This window comes from Tamandua tetradactyla, chromosome 2 (genome assembly GCF_023851605.1).
Source record: "Tamandua tetradactyla isolate mTamTet1 chromosome 2, mTamTet1.pri, whole genome shotgun sequence".
Classification (NCBI taxonomy): Eukaryota; Metazoa; Chordata; class Mammalia; order Pilosa; family Myrmecophagidae; genus Tamandua; species Tamandua tetradactyla.
In genome coordinates this window covers 191,659,780-191,677,913 of record NC_135328.1, presented here as the reverse complement: position 1 = coordinate 191,677,913, position 18,134 = coordinate 191,659,780, and the positions used below count along the sequence as shown (strand labels likewise).

General features: G+C 44.9%; 1 protein-coding gene across 1 annotated transcript in view; it reads right to left on the bottom strand.

The window, feature by feature from the left end:
* The window catches only part of CSMD2 (CUB and Sushi multiple domains 2), a 609,437-nt gene that overhangs the window by 506,518 nt on the left and 84,785 nt on the right, over window positions 1-18,134 (bottom strand). The window contains exon 3 of the mRNA XM_077150390.1: window positions 14,109-14,221. Coding sequence (XP_077006505.1) covers window positions 14,109-14,221 — 113 coding nt within the window. The remainder of the gene's footprint in view (window positions 1-14,108; window positions 14,222-18,134) is intronic.

The window sequence follows — 18,134 nt, the reverse complement described above, 5'->3', positions numbered from 1 at the left end:
AGAATGTCTAGCCCTGGTGAGAGCTCAAGAAATGTTAGCTTTCATTTTCATCCTTTCAATCATTATCACCCAATGCATTTGCTCTTCTTCCCTGTTCTGAATCTTCTGCAAATTTTCCAAGTCTGATCTCTAGCGTTTCATCCACATCACTTATAACTGGAGACCCCGGCACTTGAACATTCATCTACTCATCAGGCCTCTTATGGTGAGCTTGTTCAATCAGTTACAGTCACACCACGAATGTCTACAGAAGAGAGAAGAATATCATAAATATTTTTCTTAAAGCAATTGTGAAAGCCAAGCTGCTCTAGGGGGAGGGCATTCCTTTTGTTCTATCGGCTCAGCTCCCCGTGCACAAAGCGAAGGTGGGGGGCACAGTGTGTGCCCCGGGTTTGGTCTCCCCCTTTCCTGGCATGGTCCCCAGTGTGATAAAGGTCCAGGCACATTCCCACCCATGACGGGGCCCCTTGCCTCCAGCTGGCCCCCTACCCTCCTCACCGTCTCTACAACACAAACTTCATGGTGTCATTTCCCTGTCTGAGACCCTACAACGATTGTCTCCTCTTGGAGGATAATGTCCAAACTCCTTCCTGTGGCCTCCAAGGACCAATACCAGCTGGCTTCTGACCCTCGCTGGAGCCCAGCTCTCATCACTCCCCCGTCTCACACTATATACCTCCACCCCACGAGATTTATTGCAGTTGATCAGATATCCATGCTTTTTCTTTGTTCTGACCTTCAAATCCTCTCTCCGTCCCTCCTTCTTTCCTTTCTTCCTTCCTATTTATTTCATGCCTACCATGTGCCAGGACCCGCTTGAGGAGCTGAAAATTCATCAGAGAACAACACTAATACATGCAAAAAAAAAAAAAAAAAAAACACAAAAAAGCAACCCCGAAGCATCTACCCCAGGAAACTTATATTCTGATAGGAGAGACAGAGAATAAGGAAAAAAAAAAAATTATCAGCTGTCAGGCAGTAATAGGAAGTGAAGGAGGGCAGTGCTCTGTTACATGCAGTGGTCTCAGAAGGTCTCTGGTTAGGGGATGTTTGGGTAGTCATCCGGATGAGGCAAGGGAGAGAGGTAGGCAACCTGTGAGGGGCAGTTCTGCAGGCTGAGGGAACAGAATGTACAAAGGCCCTGAGGCCAAAGTGTGCTTGGTTTGCCATTCCACTGCCCCTCCACTTCGTAAGACTATCTCGTAGTAATTTAATTCATTACCAAGCCCAGTCCGTTTTACTCCTAAAATATACTAGAAAAAAAAACCTTGAAGGTGGGGAGAGCAGGAAAGGAAAGCCATCAAACACAAGACAGGATCTCAGGCAGCAACGATGGGCTTGCAATGCCAGGTCTGCGGACTAACATCCCTGGAAACACTACAGAGTCATGTCACTGGCCCACATGACTCTCCTGTGTCCCTTCCTTTGTGGGGTTCGGGGTGGGGGGCAGGCCTGGGGAACAGTGTGGGACTTGTTTTTAGAGGTAGTACACTGAGGGGAAAGTATTGGGCTTTGGAACCAGATAAATTTCCAAACTCTGGGTAAAACTTACTTGCTGTGTGACCCAGGCAATGTAACTAACCTCTCTGGGCATCAATTCCTCATTTGTAAAATGAGGCATTTTTCACAAGGCGGTGTCTCCAAAACCCCAATTGCACTGCCAAGCACATAGAAGATGCTCAATGAATGTAGGTTCCTTTGTTTCCTTCATCTCAAAGCCCCAGACTTTCAACCTCGCCAGCTTGGATAAGGGAACAGGATGTGTGGGAAAGAAACACCTCTCATTTACGGGGATTGAAACTGGAAGGCTAGAGACGTAATCTGTCCACCACTAAGTTTCTAAATCAGAATCTCTCATCTAATGCAGTGAGTAAGTACTTTTCTCTCCTGCTGTTAAAATGAAATGTCAATGGTTTCAACCCTCAATTATCCACGCTAATGAAGGGAAGAGCTGGAAAGAATAATCCAAAACAGTGGCTAATCACCCCCAAATTATCAATTAATGGGTAGAAGTGGGATTGGAATATTTAATGTGATACTTTGGAAGTATTCTGTCCCCCACTGATGCTCGATTCATGGGTTGGGAGGTAAGTCACCCCAAGGAAGAGGTAGTAAAAAAGGCAAAAGTGCCCTGAACCTGGGCCCAGGCTGGGGTCAGTGGAGGAAGCTGTGTCAGGGTCACCTGACCTAGGGGTGGAGGAGGGAGATGTGCATGTCCAGCTTGTCACTGCCAGAGTGGCAGGTGAGGGCTGACCTTCCCACTCCAATGGGAGTCACCCTTAGGTCCCCACCCCACTTTGCTCTTTGGAGCTCTGGCACTCCGAAGCGGTGCCAGGGTGGTCACTGCAGGAGGGGCTGGAGCGGCCTGACTGTAGTCCTGAGCTAGCCCTGTTTGGGATCTAAGGGACCACCTGCCTTGGGCACAGATTGGGGAGGGAGAGTCAAGACTGGGGTACCCAGCTGCCTCCTGCAAAAAGGGCATTTATCAGCAAAGACCTGTACCAATAGGCGTTAAACAGAGTTCAGTGCAGAAAATTGAGAAGTAATGAGACTTGGAGCAGGAGAATAAATTAAGAGGTGGTCACAACAGCAGAGAACCTCCACCTGAATGCTGACAAGGAGGCGGTCAGGGCCACCAGAGAGCACTGCAACAGGGGAAGGGGGCAGAAGGATGAGCCCACCCCAAAGTGAGGCTGAAGATGTGATAAAAAACAACTAAGCAGTTGTTGCATTTCATCAGTTCAGGGATGCACGCTTTCTCAAATTTCAATATTTCCGAAATTGGGATGTGTCTTATAATCAATGGCATGCCATCATTTAATGGGCAACATTTTTTCTTTCTTAGTGGTACATTAAAAAACTGCATCTTACAGCCAAGGGCATCTTATAGCCGAGTCAATGAAATACGGTACTAGATACCTTGAGCAAAACATTTTTCTTTTTTGCGCTTTTTACCCCGGCCTTTTACTTCCGCTCATTTATTTCAGCAGCATCTATTTAGTATCTACTATGTGTCGGACTCTGGACTAGGTGCAAAGCTATGAACAGTGATCATAATGGCTCAAATGTATGTTTTCTGAGTGTTTTAGTCCATGCTAGACATATTAGGAACAACTGACATGCATTGCCATTTCTTCCCAGTGACAATTCCATGGAGTAGGGGCTATTATTATAATTGTTATTGTCATATAGCGGGGTAGGGGGTGGGGCTGGGGCTAAAGAAGGGTCAGCAATTTGCTCAAAGTCACACAGCTCGCTGCTGAATGGTTGAGGTGGAAGTCAGTTCTTCCTTCAGACGCTTTGGTTGAAACCTCGATGCTCTACTGCATGTTCCAGCTATCAGGAGGCAGGTGTGATGTGGAGAAGGCAAATAAGGAACCAGAAAATACACTGGTGATGCAGGTGGAGGAAGAATAAGTACAGGGAGCTAAGGAAGGGTAAACTGGGGTGTACGCCAGGCGTGGCCTCTCTGATTTGGTTTAAGCAGAGATGGGAAGTATAATGAGCAATAGCTGGGAGAAGAGGGGCAGGGATGGGGAAAAGAAAGTTGGGGAGAAAGGGGCCTCTGCCTGTTTGAAGGATGTGTGGGGAAGACAATGTGGTGTTTCTAAGGACCTGACCGAGTCCAGTGTGGCTGGGGTAGGGGAGCTGATGCTGATCAGGTCGGGGCTGATGCCGGAGCTCAGATGGCCAGGAAAGTTGGAACTCCAACCTAGAAACAATGAGACGATTTTAAGTGAGAAGTCTCAGATCCTCGCACCCAAACATCCAATGATTCTCTGAATCCTTTTTGTTCAGACGGTAACATACTAGACACTCCTAAAAGGAAGATTCAGAGCAAGACTTCAGTGTACAGTTGTTCAAGTTGAGTGCTACAGAAAAGGGTGCCTGGGCAGAGGGGTGATGTGGGCTAAAACCTAGCCTATACTCTGTTCACTAATCCATGAGTCTACAGGGTTGTGTCCCCGAAGAGCTAATCACTTGTACTAATTCGCACAGCAGTCCTATAGGGCCTAGTAGGAATTTGGGTTGGGGAGAGACCAGCACCAGCCATTACTGCAGTATCCCTCCTATGAACAAAGTCCTGGGCTAAAGTCCAGATGGCTGAAGAAACAAAATTAGGTGACAGTCCTTGCCCTTGGAGAGCCACAAGGCTTGACAAGAGATTTTTGTCTGGGAAAAGAAAAATTGTTTCACTCCCAATGGACACACCACGCCCTGTTATAATATCAGCCATTTACTGAGTGCCTATGTGTGCCAAATACCATGCTAGGTGCTTCCTATCCCTCACCACGAATGCTCACAACCACCCTGAGGGCTAGAAGGGTGACCCCATTTTACATAAGTGGTAACTGAGGGGTTCAGTGTCTTGCCCAAGGTCGCATGGTGGATATGTGGCAGAGCGTGAGCTTAATCTCCAGACACCCAGCCAAGCAGTAGGGCAATCTTCTCTGGTAGTTATCGAATGCCTACATTGTGCCCAGACTTTTCCATGCGTTCGCTCATTTAGTCCTCATTACAGCCCATGGAGGCATTATTTGCAGAAGAACCAGTCTGGGGAGGTTGGGAGGCTTGCCTACAGCCTCACAGCTGGCAGACAGGAAAGCCAAAGTTTGAACCCAGATCTTCTGACCTTTGCACCTGTGTCTTATTCATTCCTCTCCAACTTCACAGCTTCTTAAAGGTAGGGGGCACTTCTTACTTATCTTTGTGCCTGCAAGACCTACTGTGAGACCTAACAGAGAGTAGGGGTTTAATAAATATTTGCTGAATGAATGAATGAACAGGGACAGAGAAGTAAATAGAGATTGAAAGGCTAAAGAGAAATAGCCAGGGAAAGAAGAGTGTTTTACCTGCAGGTAGTCTAGCTGCCTAAAAATGCTCCTTCTCCCCTCATCTCCATGTCTTCATACAGCCTGACCTGAGGATGGCTGGGGTGCAGAGTTGGGTAATTTCATCTTAAATGTATGTTAATAATCACCCCCAAAGCGGGAAAATATCACTATGCATAACGAACCCTTTGTGGAATCACTGAGGATATGATATGAAATTCCCTTCTTATTGAAAAGTGCTACCCAATTTGTCTCAAATGTCACATCTCTATGTATTAATTTGCTACTCTACAGTACTGATTAAAAGGCATATTCTCCAACTCCCAAGGTGGAGTCATCGGAGAGCGAGCAGGTTCACTCACGAAGCAGGTACCATCCCTCCTGGGCAGAGGAAATGGACATTCATCACCTCCCACCTTAAAGGAGGTCTCAGCAGGCCAGGAATTCTGGCCTGGGGTGGCCTGAATGGTGAAAATTGCATATTCAGTATATATATATATATATATATGTATTGTCAAATAGCTTCCATTAGCCCAATTTTGAGATGTCTGTATAATGTCCCAGAATTGGAGAACACTTTCAGAATGAGGAAATTGTTTGAAAGGCTGAAGCTGGGAGAGGTGAATGAGCAGGTCTAATGAAAAGATGTAAAAAACCCAGGAAGGTCCGTTTCTCCAGGGAGCCGGGTTCCACCTCCATCTCCGGGCCCCAGTTTCCCTGTGTTCACAGTGGTCTGATCACATGCAACCCCGTGCCCATCGCCCATGTCATGAGAGCCTACTGTGTCCCAAATCCGGCCTCTAACCTGCTTCTCCTGGTACAGCGACGGCAGGGCACAACACCTTTGCCTGTCTGTTCCTCATAGATGTGTCTGTCTGTCTGTACCTGTTTCTGTGTGCCATCTCTTTATGCAGAGATGACATTACTGACCTTCCACCGTGAGTGAGTCTACACCCAGGTGTTTATTCTGCATTGACACAAAATTGAGCATTTCATTCTTCCCTCTTGTTCTGTTCTCCTTTGCAGGCTGAATGGATAGAGGTAGAGGCCATAGACCGTGACTAAAAATGAGGCTTAAACGAAACATTAGGGGTGCGTACTAGTTCCAGCATTAGCACACAGCCTACACATAATAGGTTCTCAATGCATACTAGCTCAGTGAATGAAAGAATCTGTGCCACCCACATTGGGTGTGATGTCAGCCTCTCTGGGTTCAGCTTTTCAGGTGGACTAAGGCTCCCTGGGTGAATATTAAGGCATCTGTGAGTGCCCCTAAACTATATGGAAAATTGCATCTGTGTTTGTGTGCGTATGCTTCAGGAGAGAGTTGCAACTTTAAACAGATTCCCCATCGAGCCTATGACCTCAAAATCTAAGGTCCACTGGACTTGTTCGTAGGCTCCCTAACTCTACAGCCACTATCGCTGGTACAAAGAAAAGAGGTTCATGGGAAGACCGAGTCCGTGGCTGTAGTTGTTAGGATCAGGTGCCAACTCGGCCAGATGATGGTACCCGTGCCTGTGCACTGAAATCATCAACATCTAAAATTCATTTATGGCTGATTATCTCTGCAGTTGCCTAAGGGGCGTGCCTTCTGAAATGAGTGATGTTTAATTTAATTAGCTGGAGGCTTAAAAGAGAGAGGTCAGAAGAGAGCTAAGGAGCTCAGACCCAGGTGTTTGGAGATGCAGAAAGGATCTGCCCCTGGGAAAAGCCATTTGAACTCAGAAGCCAGGAGAGGAGGCCAGCAGACGTCGCCACGTGCCTTCCCATGTGACAGAAAGTCAGAGGAAAGCCAGGTGCCTTTCCTCCAAAGAACTGTACATTTGTAACTAAATAAGTCCCCTTTATAAAAACCAGTCCAATTCTGTTGTATTGCATCCTGGCAGCCTTAACAAACTACAACACTGGACTTGGCCTCATTAGCTCCAATGCACCAGGTGACAGCCTGAGATCTCATCCCTGCGTGATGGGCACTCTCTCAAGCAGTGCTGGAGACTCACAGATATGGAGAACACTCCGCTCCCTCCCCAAAGAAGCCACCATCTGGTATAAGAATAGACAAACCATGAATGACTGGATTAGGGATATTATGCAAACTCTGGAGCCAGGAGTTGGGGTGAGGCCAGGATCACGACCCATGGAGTTGACATCTTTTCTCCCATCGCCTGAAATAATCCCAATCAAGTCGGGCTGAGGGTGACTTAATTAATTAGCTGACATTTATTAAGCACTGACAACTTGCCAGGCCCTGTTCTTAGCACACTATGCGACACACGTGTCATCTTCACAACAGCTCCCTGAAGGGTTCTTCTTATCCTGGTTTTATAGGTGTGGAAGCTGGAGCTCAGGGAAACGGAGTCACAAATCCAAGACCCCACACAGTGAGTGAATGGAAGAGATGGGATTTGATCCCAGATATGTCTGAACCCTACAACCTGAGATTTTAATTGTTGGGCTAGACCACCTCTTCCTTTATGGTTACCAAGGAGCCTGCAAGGACAAGGGTCCTTCATTCCTCTGGCTCCCAAGTGATGATAAAAAGCAGCGTAGAATAGGCCTGATTTTAAGTGAGCCTCCTGCTTTTAGACAGTGAACCTCCACAATCACTCAGTCCCCTAGAGAAATACCTATTTTGAGATCTAGACCATGAAAGCAAAGAGACTGAGAACCAGCACTCAGAGATGGGCTCTCCTTTACGGAGGTGTCGGAGGGACAGCTCAAGTTTAATGCTGCTAAAATGCAAAAGTGCAACCAGGATTAGGCATGAAAAACCCAGCAGAGCCTCTTATCTAATTAACATTTCTGATCTGCTTATAATTCTTTCCTGCATGCTGGTCAGTGTGGAATAGACAAAAACAATTCATACAATCTTTCAGAGCTGTGTGTGGGAGGGAGGGATGGCCTGGGAGCTAGGGTGGGAGAAGTCATGTCAAAACAGCAGCAGGGCTAGAAACATCAGGTGAGACACATCAGGGTAAATTGGAAAGGCACAGGTTTCCACATCCTCAAAGAAACAGAATGGTATTCACACCCAGCATTAGAGAGTCAGAGACGGAAAGAATTGCAGAACCCACGAGAAACACAACTGAATTCCAGAGGGATATAAAAGGGAAATGTAAAATTAGAGCTTTAAAAGAAAAGAGTGAGGTGAACATTTAAACTAATATTTATCTGATCATGGCATGGAAAAGGTCTTTCTGAACATGATACTAGAGATGGCATCATAAAAGAAAAATGTTTTAATTTAAATATGAAATTAGTGGCATCAAAATAAAAAATGCTACACTTCAAAAGGAAACCCATCAGACTAATATCCTTAATCTACAAAAAATACAAAAATGATAAGAAAAGCACTAACACCCCCATGGAAAACAGGGTGATGACACAGGCAATCTACAAATGATTCACAAATGGCAAGTACGTGATGTTACATGCTCAACCCTACTTATCATCAACGAGATGAAAATTAAAACAAATGAGATTCCATTTTTTCGCCGAGTACAATCAAAGAAACTGATTTAAAACTCGCCAAGATGCAGTGCAGGCAAGGTGGGTCAAACAGGCCCTCTCAGGTAATGCTGATGAAAGCGTGTGTTAGTGTAACTTTCTAAAGACACTTTCAAATTATAAATCTATGCACTCTTTGACCCAGAAGGTGCATTTACTCTTAAAAAGATAATTAGACAAGAGTTTCAGTTGTGTGTAGAAGAATATTCTGCACCTAAATGTCCACAGAAGATAATTGGTTAAATAATTGGAGTACAATCAACCACGATGGCTCCTGTACTGATATTCATTAGAAAGGACAAATCAGGGTTACTTTTATTAACACAAAAAGAAACTGGCCTCATTAACCAGATTACAGAACACACACGCAGCAGTCCCAAGTGCCCGTGGATCTGTGCGTGCATGTATTTATGTGTGCAGAAGAGATCTCTAAATGTACGCTTATTGAGAGAGCAGAGGTAAGGCGAGGCCCTCTGGGGTGCACAGGTACCCCTACATGAAAAGAGCAGACATGGGGCAGATCTGGGAATAAGGAAGGAGGTGGAGGAAGAGAGTGGGGTGATGATTGCTGGGGCATATTTTCAGACTCAGTGCTGAGGCTAGTGTTGCCAGATTTAGCACATACAAATACAAGAGGCCCAGTTCAATTTGAATTTCAGATTAAATATGACTAATTTTTAGTGTAAGTATACCCCAAATATTAGTCATTGTTGATCTGAAATCCAAATTGAACAGGACATCCTGTATTTTATCTGGCAACGCTGGCTGATAAGCACTGGGGGGCATCTCTTCTGACCTCTGTGGGATGACCCCGGCCTGTATGGAAGCCCATTGAAGCGCAGGTCATTTCTTCCTTTCTGCTGACTCTGACTTAGCCCCAGCTCACCTGCCAATGACACGGAGCTGCTGGTCTGTCTCACTCCAGGCGTTCTGCAGAGACTGCAAGGCACAGCAAGCATGTTGGGTGCCAGAAAAGTCGTATGAAAACTCCAGGCCGTCAAGTAGCCTTAAACTGAGCATCAAACCCGCCCGAGCCCCACCTTTTACATCTGCAGGATGGAGATAGTAGGTCTGTCTGCAAAGCCGGGGCAGGGATTACATGAGATAACGTGTGTAAAGTGCCTGGCACACAGTCAGTGTTTAATACAAGCTGATCCCTTTGCCCTGGTCTGTCTTCTGCAGCCCACGCTCCTGCCCCCAGGGATTACAACTCAAGCATCTCCTGTCATCTCAAGGTTTGACTGTTGGCCTTTTTGATCTTTTCCTTGAAGCTGCAGCAGCTGTTGAGCTGACACTCTTCACCTGACTTCACCTTTCTCCAAAATCCCTACCAGCAGTTCAGTTCCTTATCTGCACTTTTCACATGCTGGATGAGGGTGCGGGAGGATCAAACTCCCTTTGATAGCAGACATCCAGGGGATGTCTGCCAAGGGGAGCTACAAAGAGCAGGTCCTTGATGTCATTCTGAAGTAGACAGAGTGACATCTGAACAGATAGTGTAAGGGAGCTGTCCCTTGCCGGCCTGGGCTGGCGTGGAGGCCTTATCCCCCAGAGCCTGCACACATGTAATCCAGCACAAGTGACTCTGCCATGGAGCAAGGGGGCCGAGTGACTTCCCTGAAAGACAAGTCTGGCTCTACTGTCTCTTCCCCTCTCAGTGAGGCCAAAAGTTTAAAAATCTGCCCAACATCACCCAGTGAGTCAGTGACAAGCCCAAGAGGCTTGTGTCTATCAATACATCCCCAAGTATGGGATTATTAAGCCTTTTGAGAATAAACCTGATGGCAGAGAAGGCCCATCACCACTGTGATGCATCTGCCACGAGGGCATATTCAGAGGAGCGGCTGCCCCTTTTGGCTCCTCCCACATCACCTCCCTCCTCCTCCACTCTGGGTGTTCCTAAAGTAGGTGCAGCTCCTGTTTTTTCTAGATGCACAAATTGCCCCATAATCCGATCCCAAGCCTAGCCACGGGACTTGGTGACAGCCACAGCCTTGGTCTCTCCTCCCTGACTCCCTCGTTAGCGCAGACATCGGTGACCCACTTTGCTGCGCAGTGCAAAGCCAGCCACACATACTGCAGAGTCTGCAGAAACCTTGCATAGGTGGCCATATGGGGACTCGCATGGCTGTTACAACCTCTGTCCAGGGGCCAGGGTTGGCCTTTGCGGGCAAGACCCAGGCCTACCAAAGGAGCAGAGGACTCAATGGACTGACTATATATGGTCAGGTCATTCTGGACTTCGTTTTCTTAGCGCCAGTGACTTACAGATCTGATACCATTATGTAGCTGAGGTAGGACAGGCCCTTCCTTCTTCCCTGCGGGTCTGGCTGCAGAAGTTAGGGCATGCTCATGTTGGGACTGCCTCACCTGTTCCAGGCAGGTGTGAGGAGGGACCCACTGACTTTCACTTTATTCTAATGTTTAGTCACCTCTAAATCATGATTCCTTTGTGAATCTGATAGAACTACTAGTTCAGTGCCATTTGCTGGGGATTGAAACACGTTTCCCATTAAGATGTGTTCAAGTTCTAACCCCTAGTCCTGTGGGTGTGAACCCATTTGTAAATAGGATCTTTGAGGCTATGATTAATTAAGGTGCAGACTCATTTGTGAATAGGACCTTCAAAGATTCTATTTAGATGAGGCCAAATTGAATCAAAGGGGCCTTAATCCTATGTGGCTGAAGTCCCTATAAGCAAAGGAAATTGGAGAAGGAAGTATAAACCAGAGGTCAATGGAAACCAGATGTGCCAGTTTGAAAATATTATGTACCCCAGAAAAGCCACATTTTAATCCTGACTTATCTTGTGGAGGCAGCCATTCCTTTTAATCCCGATTCAAAAATGTATGTTGGAAACTTTCATGTCACATATCCATGGAGATGTGACACAACCCAGTGTTGGGTGTGACTTTTGATTGGATGGAGATGTGACTCCACCCACTCTGGGTGGGTCTTGATTAGTTTACTAGAGACTTTAAAAGGGGAAACATTTTAGAGAAATGACAGAAATGATAGAGCCGACGGAAACTTCAGAGCAGAGCTGACACAGATGCTGACACTTGGAGAACACAGACATAGATGTTTGAGATAGTTGGAGCTCAGCAGATGTCGCCATGAGATATTACGCAAGCCAGAACCTGGAGAGAAGCAAGGAAGCCAAGAGATAAAAGCCAGACTCAGAGAAGCAAAGTGAGGAATCCCCAAAGGAACAGAGGCTGAAAACATGGAGCCCAGGAGCAAGGGACCAGCAAGGGAGCAGCGTGCCTTCACAGCTGACAGAGTTATTCCAGGTGCATCAGACTTCCTTGAATTAAGGTCCCTGGATGCCTTAGTTTGGATATTTACATAAGCTTAGAACTGTAAATTTGCAACCTATTAAATTCCCCTTTTGAAAAGCCTTTCCAGTTCTGGTATATTGCATTCAGGCAGCTGGCAAACTAACACACCAGAGGAGTAGGCCCAAGAAAAGAGATCACCAAGTTACAGCTTCTACAAACTGGTTAACTTAAATAATGGGTATTTATTGTCTCATGGTTTTGGAGTCTAGGAGTTAACTCCAGTTTGTGGTATTTGACATAGCAGCACAGGCAAATGAAGACATTTTCCAACAGAATTTTTTGCAATGATGGAAATATTCTATATCTGTACCATCCAATATGGTAACCACTAGCCCATGTGACCACTGAGCCCTTGACAGGTGGTTAATGTGACTGAGGAACTCAATTCTTAACTTATTTAATTTAGTTTATTTCAACCTGAATAGTGATATGTAGCTAATGGCTATGGTAAGTCAAAGGTTGGCAATTTTTTTTCTGTAAAATGCCAGATAATACATATATTATACTTCACAGGCTATTTGGTTTCTGTTAGTAACCAACTGTAGTTTAGTGCAAGAAAGCACCCATAGACAGGATGTAAACAAATAGGTGTAGCTGTGCTCCAATAAAACTTTATTTATGAAAACAAACCATGGGCCAGATTTAGCCCAGGAACCATGGTTTGTTGACCTCTGCTCTAGACCTTCCCTAGAAAAAAATACACATGCCTCATATGCTCAGAATTTCTGTACATAACTTCAGGGGGCTTGTATAGAAACTGCAGACCCTGCCCATAAGTTCCAGGCTAGAATCTCTATTTTAAAAGGAGTTTACGAATGTACCCTCGAATGCGCTTTGACCCAATGGAGGAATGTTTGGCATTGTTTCCCAGAGGGGTGTGTAGTGTGACCAGGGATCAATGGGGTGCTGCTTTCCCAAAGTCTCGTGAAAACCCAGGCCTCAGACGAGGCTCCACAAAGGTTCCTGAATTAGGACATCAGGAGCGTCTGGGACCCAGCCAGGCCCCCTCTGATCAGTCAGTCCTTGAATCTTTGCAGACCCCTTACCTAATGCCATCAGCTCAGCCTGTCTTCAACACAGTCAACAATCATGAAGAAAGCTAATGGCTAGAGGGACTTCATGGAGCTTCTGAAGACGTCTCCATTAGTAAGGTTGTCACTCAAGCTTGGAGAGAAGTTGTTTGGGTTCACGGCCCAGGTGAAGATATAGCCCATATTACCAAGATCACAGACTTGATATTGGAAGGAATTGATTTTTTTTTTAAATTGGGCTATCTCAAGAATCCTCCCTTTAAAGATCTTTCCCAGGAGCCCTCAGTTAAGGGTGTCTGGAGTTATGTGAGGAGCTCTCAATTGAAGACATACAGCACCTTCTCTGGAGCCTTCTTAGGAACCCTCAGTTATAGATAACTGGGACCATCTAAGGAGGCCTTAGTTATTCAGGTTAAAGCCTTGAACTGCCTCCCCCAACCCCCCACCACCCGAGGTGGTTTTTGCCAAAGATATACCCCTCCTCCTCCCATGGTCTGGTCCTGGCCAAGACAAAGTTGGTATCTGTTTCCATATTCCTAGAGCTTCATTTAAGAACCACTTATTCTTTATGTTTTTGAACAAGAGCAAGGGAAGGAAAGCTTTCTAATAATTGGCATGCTTTACCAGGGTGTTATGTCATTACTGTTATTAATTATCATTAACAGTCTTAAAATATGCCTATTAATGAGCTCAACACAAAATAGCAGTTCAGGTCTTAGCCAAGAGCAGCATAATTACCTATTAATAAGATGCAAATTTCCCAGGGAAATGACAGAGATCTAGAAGTACCACCTTCTGAACTAACATAATAAAATTAATAATAATAATAGTGTATAATCTGAAGATATTAGTGTTAATTTGAATGCTAACACCATATTTAAACAGGCTGGGAGAAGTGAAAATTATTTGCATAGCTCAAACCAAAAAACCCTAATCCATGCTATTAAAGAAAAATGGAATGTTCCCTGAATGATTTAAAACTGATTCCTTGCAGAAACTATACTGAGCAGAAATTCAACTACTTATCTGATTTCTTTTACTCAGGGTTTTTGTCTCTTTTATTTCCAAAAACAAGTTGGAGAGACGTTACACAATTAAGCCATATAAAACAGAATTAAAAAGAAACAAAAACACAGCAAAATCCAGTTAAAGGGGACGCAGGAGTAGATGTTACCAGGCCCTCAGGATAAACTACCGCAACTGAGTTCTGAATTCAATTCTCAGTTTCGTGGATAAGCAGCGAGGGCGCTTTAGGTGGACAAGTGAGCGGTCAGTGAGCAGCCTCATTAGGACAGGCGCCAGCTCTGAATCTGAAGAAGCGTCTTCCCGGCACAGCCGGGCCTGCGGCTCTCACGCCAGGAGCCCTGAGGCTCAGCGGCTCGGAGCCCCCCTACCTTCATAGTTGGCGTGGAAGCCCTGCGCACTGACCGCGTAGTCGCTGATGAGGCGCAGAGACAGAGTGGTGGCCGCGCTAACGATGGTGGCCGGCAGCTGGAAGCCCGTGAGCCTGAAAGACAAAGAGGCGCGATTAAGGACAGAGGTCCCCCCGGAAGGCTATGCATGGGCTAGGCCTTTTTTTTTTTTTTTTGAGCACGTGCTGGATGCACAGTGCTGACCTAGGCGCAGGGAGGGCGATTCGCGCGCCACGTGGAGCACAGCCGGAGGTGTTGTGCCAAAGAAACGCGAGGGGCTGCCCCTCTCCTGAAGCCGGAGCCGAATCCCTGACCTGGAGTCCGGCCTCATTTATGGCTCTTCTCTTTTCTCCTCTTCTGGTTTCTTCTTCTGTCTCCTCCCTTTTGAGGCCGTGGGCAGAGGTCACCGCAGATTTACATCGAATAATTGCCAACAAATAATAGCTATTTGTGTACCGTGGAAAACACATCCAACTCTTTAAGTGGCAGAATGTGAATGCTTTAATATCATAGACTTTGTTCTTTAAAATCAATGGGTTTACTGCTTTTACAGAAATGATATGTGCTTATTATTTTAAAAAGAAGAAAGGAGAAGCAAAATCAATACCTAGAAATTACCATTCTTGACAGATGACGTACAAAAAGATGGAAGGATCAATAGACGGGATCATATTCAGTGAAAGAATCTCATACAAAAGGGGATCATACTTTACGTGCTTTTAAATTTAAAGTGTTTAATTTCTTTTCTGGAATGTAAGTAAAGAAAAAAAATGAGGGAATTGTTGAACCTGAGATAAATATGTCTTTAGCGCAGGAGAGACATTTTTAAAAGATTCTTCTAATGTTAAAAAAAGAAAATAATGTAGTTTTCACCGAACATTTGAGGACACGTTTTAGAAAAGAGCTTGTCTCTGCTGAGCCTGTGTGCATGGTGGAGCCCATAGGAGACCTGACTGTGCACAGAGGTGGCCTTGAGGCACCAGGCCCCTGTCCAGCTCTGTCCTTTGTCCCCTGAGGCTCGGCCCTGCCCTCTCTCACCCCCATCAAAGGTCTTGGAGTGCAGTCAAAGTTCACCTTTATCCCCATTTTCAGGTAGTTTATGGTCTCTGTGGTGCTTCTAACAACCTCTCTATTCTTCCCATATTATAATCCCACATCTTGATGCCCATTAGGATATTCCTGGAGAGCAAGACTATTGGGTCAAGACAAGTTAAATCAGATATGTGCTACTGCTGTCTGTGAAAATCCCTGCGAACTTTTCATGGCCCTAGTCTTACTGGATTCATGTCGACTGAAATGAACTCAGGGAAAAGAGAAGGAAAGGTGATGAAGCTGTCAAACGGATGGCCAAATAAGATTCAACGTCATCCTCTCTTCAGGTAGAAAGACATCTCTTTAGGATCTCTATCGCACCCCATAGGTGATGTCTTTCAGTCTCACTTGCACATGCTTTTCACGTGGGTCAAAATTCATATGTAAAATAATAAAACTATATATACTAGAAGGAAACAAAGATTTTTTTTTCATCATCTTATGAAGGAGAAGGCCTTTCTAAGCATGGCATGTTTAGAAAACTTCTTTTCTTCTACCTGCCCATTGTTCTTCTGGGGGGTTGTTGATCGCATGAAGTTCTGATGGGTTCCCCACTGCCCATGAGCCACAGAAGTGGGCAAGTGACCAGCCATGTCACACTCACCCTCACCTTCATGGATTGGTCCAAGGTATGGAGAAGAGGGAGGAGGGCACATGACCCAAGGAGGGCTATTCCGAGACCCTCCATGGATACATAGACCCAGAGAGACTCTTTTATTTTTGGCCGAGGAGCCAAAGGTTGTGGGTAACTGGCCTTCAGGAAGAAAGCATCACCTTGATGATGCCTTGATTTGGACATTTCCTTGGCCTCAATTTGGAAGCTAATAAATTTCCATTGTTTAAGCCAACCCATTTCATTGTATCTACTTCCAGCAACCTAGGAAATTTAAAAGAAGGGTTAATATTGCTAATCTAAAATGACCACATATAAATCAATAGGAAAAAGTTAAACAGCTAAAGAAGAAAAGGGCAAGGACATGACCAATCCACATAGGAAATGCAAATTGCTAACAAAAATGGAAAGATGATTCACCTGATTAATATGAAATGCAAACTAAATCCACAAGATTCATTTTTCATCTATCAGGATGGCAAACATCCAGAGTTGGCAAGGGTCAAAGGAAACAGATCTTCCCATGCACTACTGAGCATATAAATTGCTACATTTAGGAGGATAGTTTGGCAATATCTAAGCAGTAAAGAAAGCTATCTTTCCCTAAAGATTCAACTTTCTTTTCATAGTGGGGGGCTGTTGGGGCAGAGTGCTTACCCAGCCACAGACTACATTTCCCAGAAGCCCTTGCAGCTACATGGAACCATATGACTAGTTCTAGACAATGAAAGGATGAATAGAAAAATATATATTACTTTCCAGTCTGGTCCGTAAGAACTTCCCACACTCATTCCTCTATGCACTTTCCTTTATCTGGCTGGCTGGGATGAAGAAGATTCCTAGCGAGCTTTGGAATCCATACCATCAAGATAGCAGAGCTATAAGATGAAAATAGGTGAGGCTCCAGAATCACTGCCTGGAAAACAGCCTCCCAACCAAAAATACCCACAGTAGATTGTTACATGAGTGAGAAATAAACTTAAGTAGTGTTAAGCCACTCAAATGTGGGGGTTTATATCAACACTAATAATCAACATTCTCCTTCACCCAGAAACTTCTAATTCTAGGTTGTAAATCATATAGATTATTCCTCCCAGTTCATATAGACATATAAGCAATAATACAAATGGTCATTTGTAATATTGTTTGCAACTGAGAAACATTGGAGACAATATAAATGTCCAACAGTAGCAGATTAGATAAATTATGATAGAATTGTGCTATGCAATGCAATATCGTTTTTTGAAACTATAAGGCAGATCTATTTGGGTTGACATGAAAAATGTCCAAAACATAATGCTGAGAAACAGAAACAGTCACAAATGGACGGTATGAATAATATGCACCATGTTGCTACACCCTCCCCCAACACATACACAATATTTAACATTTCATTGACAGACACTGCTATAAATGCCTTTCTTGGATTATATCACTTAATCCTCCCTATGGACTAGTTGAAGAAGTTAAGTAACGTGCCCAAGATCACACAGTTATTCAGTTGTCCAACTGGGTGGGATTTGAACCTACAATCCCTACTCTTCATTACTACATTAATGTAATACTTCATAAAAGGGCTATGTATTATATATATGACAACTGGAGCTATTGGATTTCCTTTTATTTCTGACCCATTCACTTCCTTATTGACTTTTTCCAATCTGTTCATCTTTAGAATAAAATCAATAAAGCTATTTTTTAATTTCCTTTTGCCTGAGGTAACTGAGCCTTGGTGGTAGGCAGCAGGAGGTTGAGTTCAACCTTATTCAATTCTGCTTCCCCCAGGCCCAGTCTACTCAGTCCCTGGACCAGTGCTGATCTGAGCAGAAACATTCCTATAGCCCAATCCCTGAAAGATCTGTCCTGAGGTTGGTCTGGCTATCAGAGATGAAGTGCTCAGAATGTTTAGTGTTCATGACTGCTGTCTCAGGGAGCTCCAAGCTGAGCTGAAACTTATGCAAAACAGAATAAGATGGTCTTCTCCCTCACCCCATCCCCAGCCTCACCATCTGGTGCCTGGTTGTGGCTGCTCTGAGTATTCCAGTCTCATCATGGTATTTTCAAGCAGTTCCATTAGCTTCCAACCCTGAGCTTCCTAACCACCGGCCTCAAACCCAGTTCTTGATAACCAGTGCTATTCCAACTCCCCAATCCACCTGTATTCCTGCTGTCAACACTTCTATGTCCTCTCCAATTAGTATAACAAAACCTTCCATGTGGGTCCATGGGGCCACAGAAACCAGCCTGAGTACTCTAGGGATGGGGGGCAGGTCCAATGCTGCAGCATAGCTCTTCTACATGGA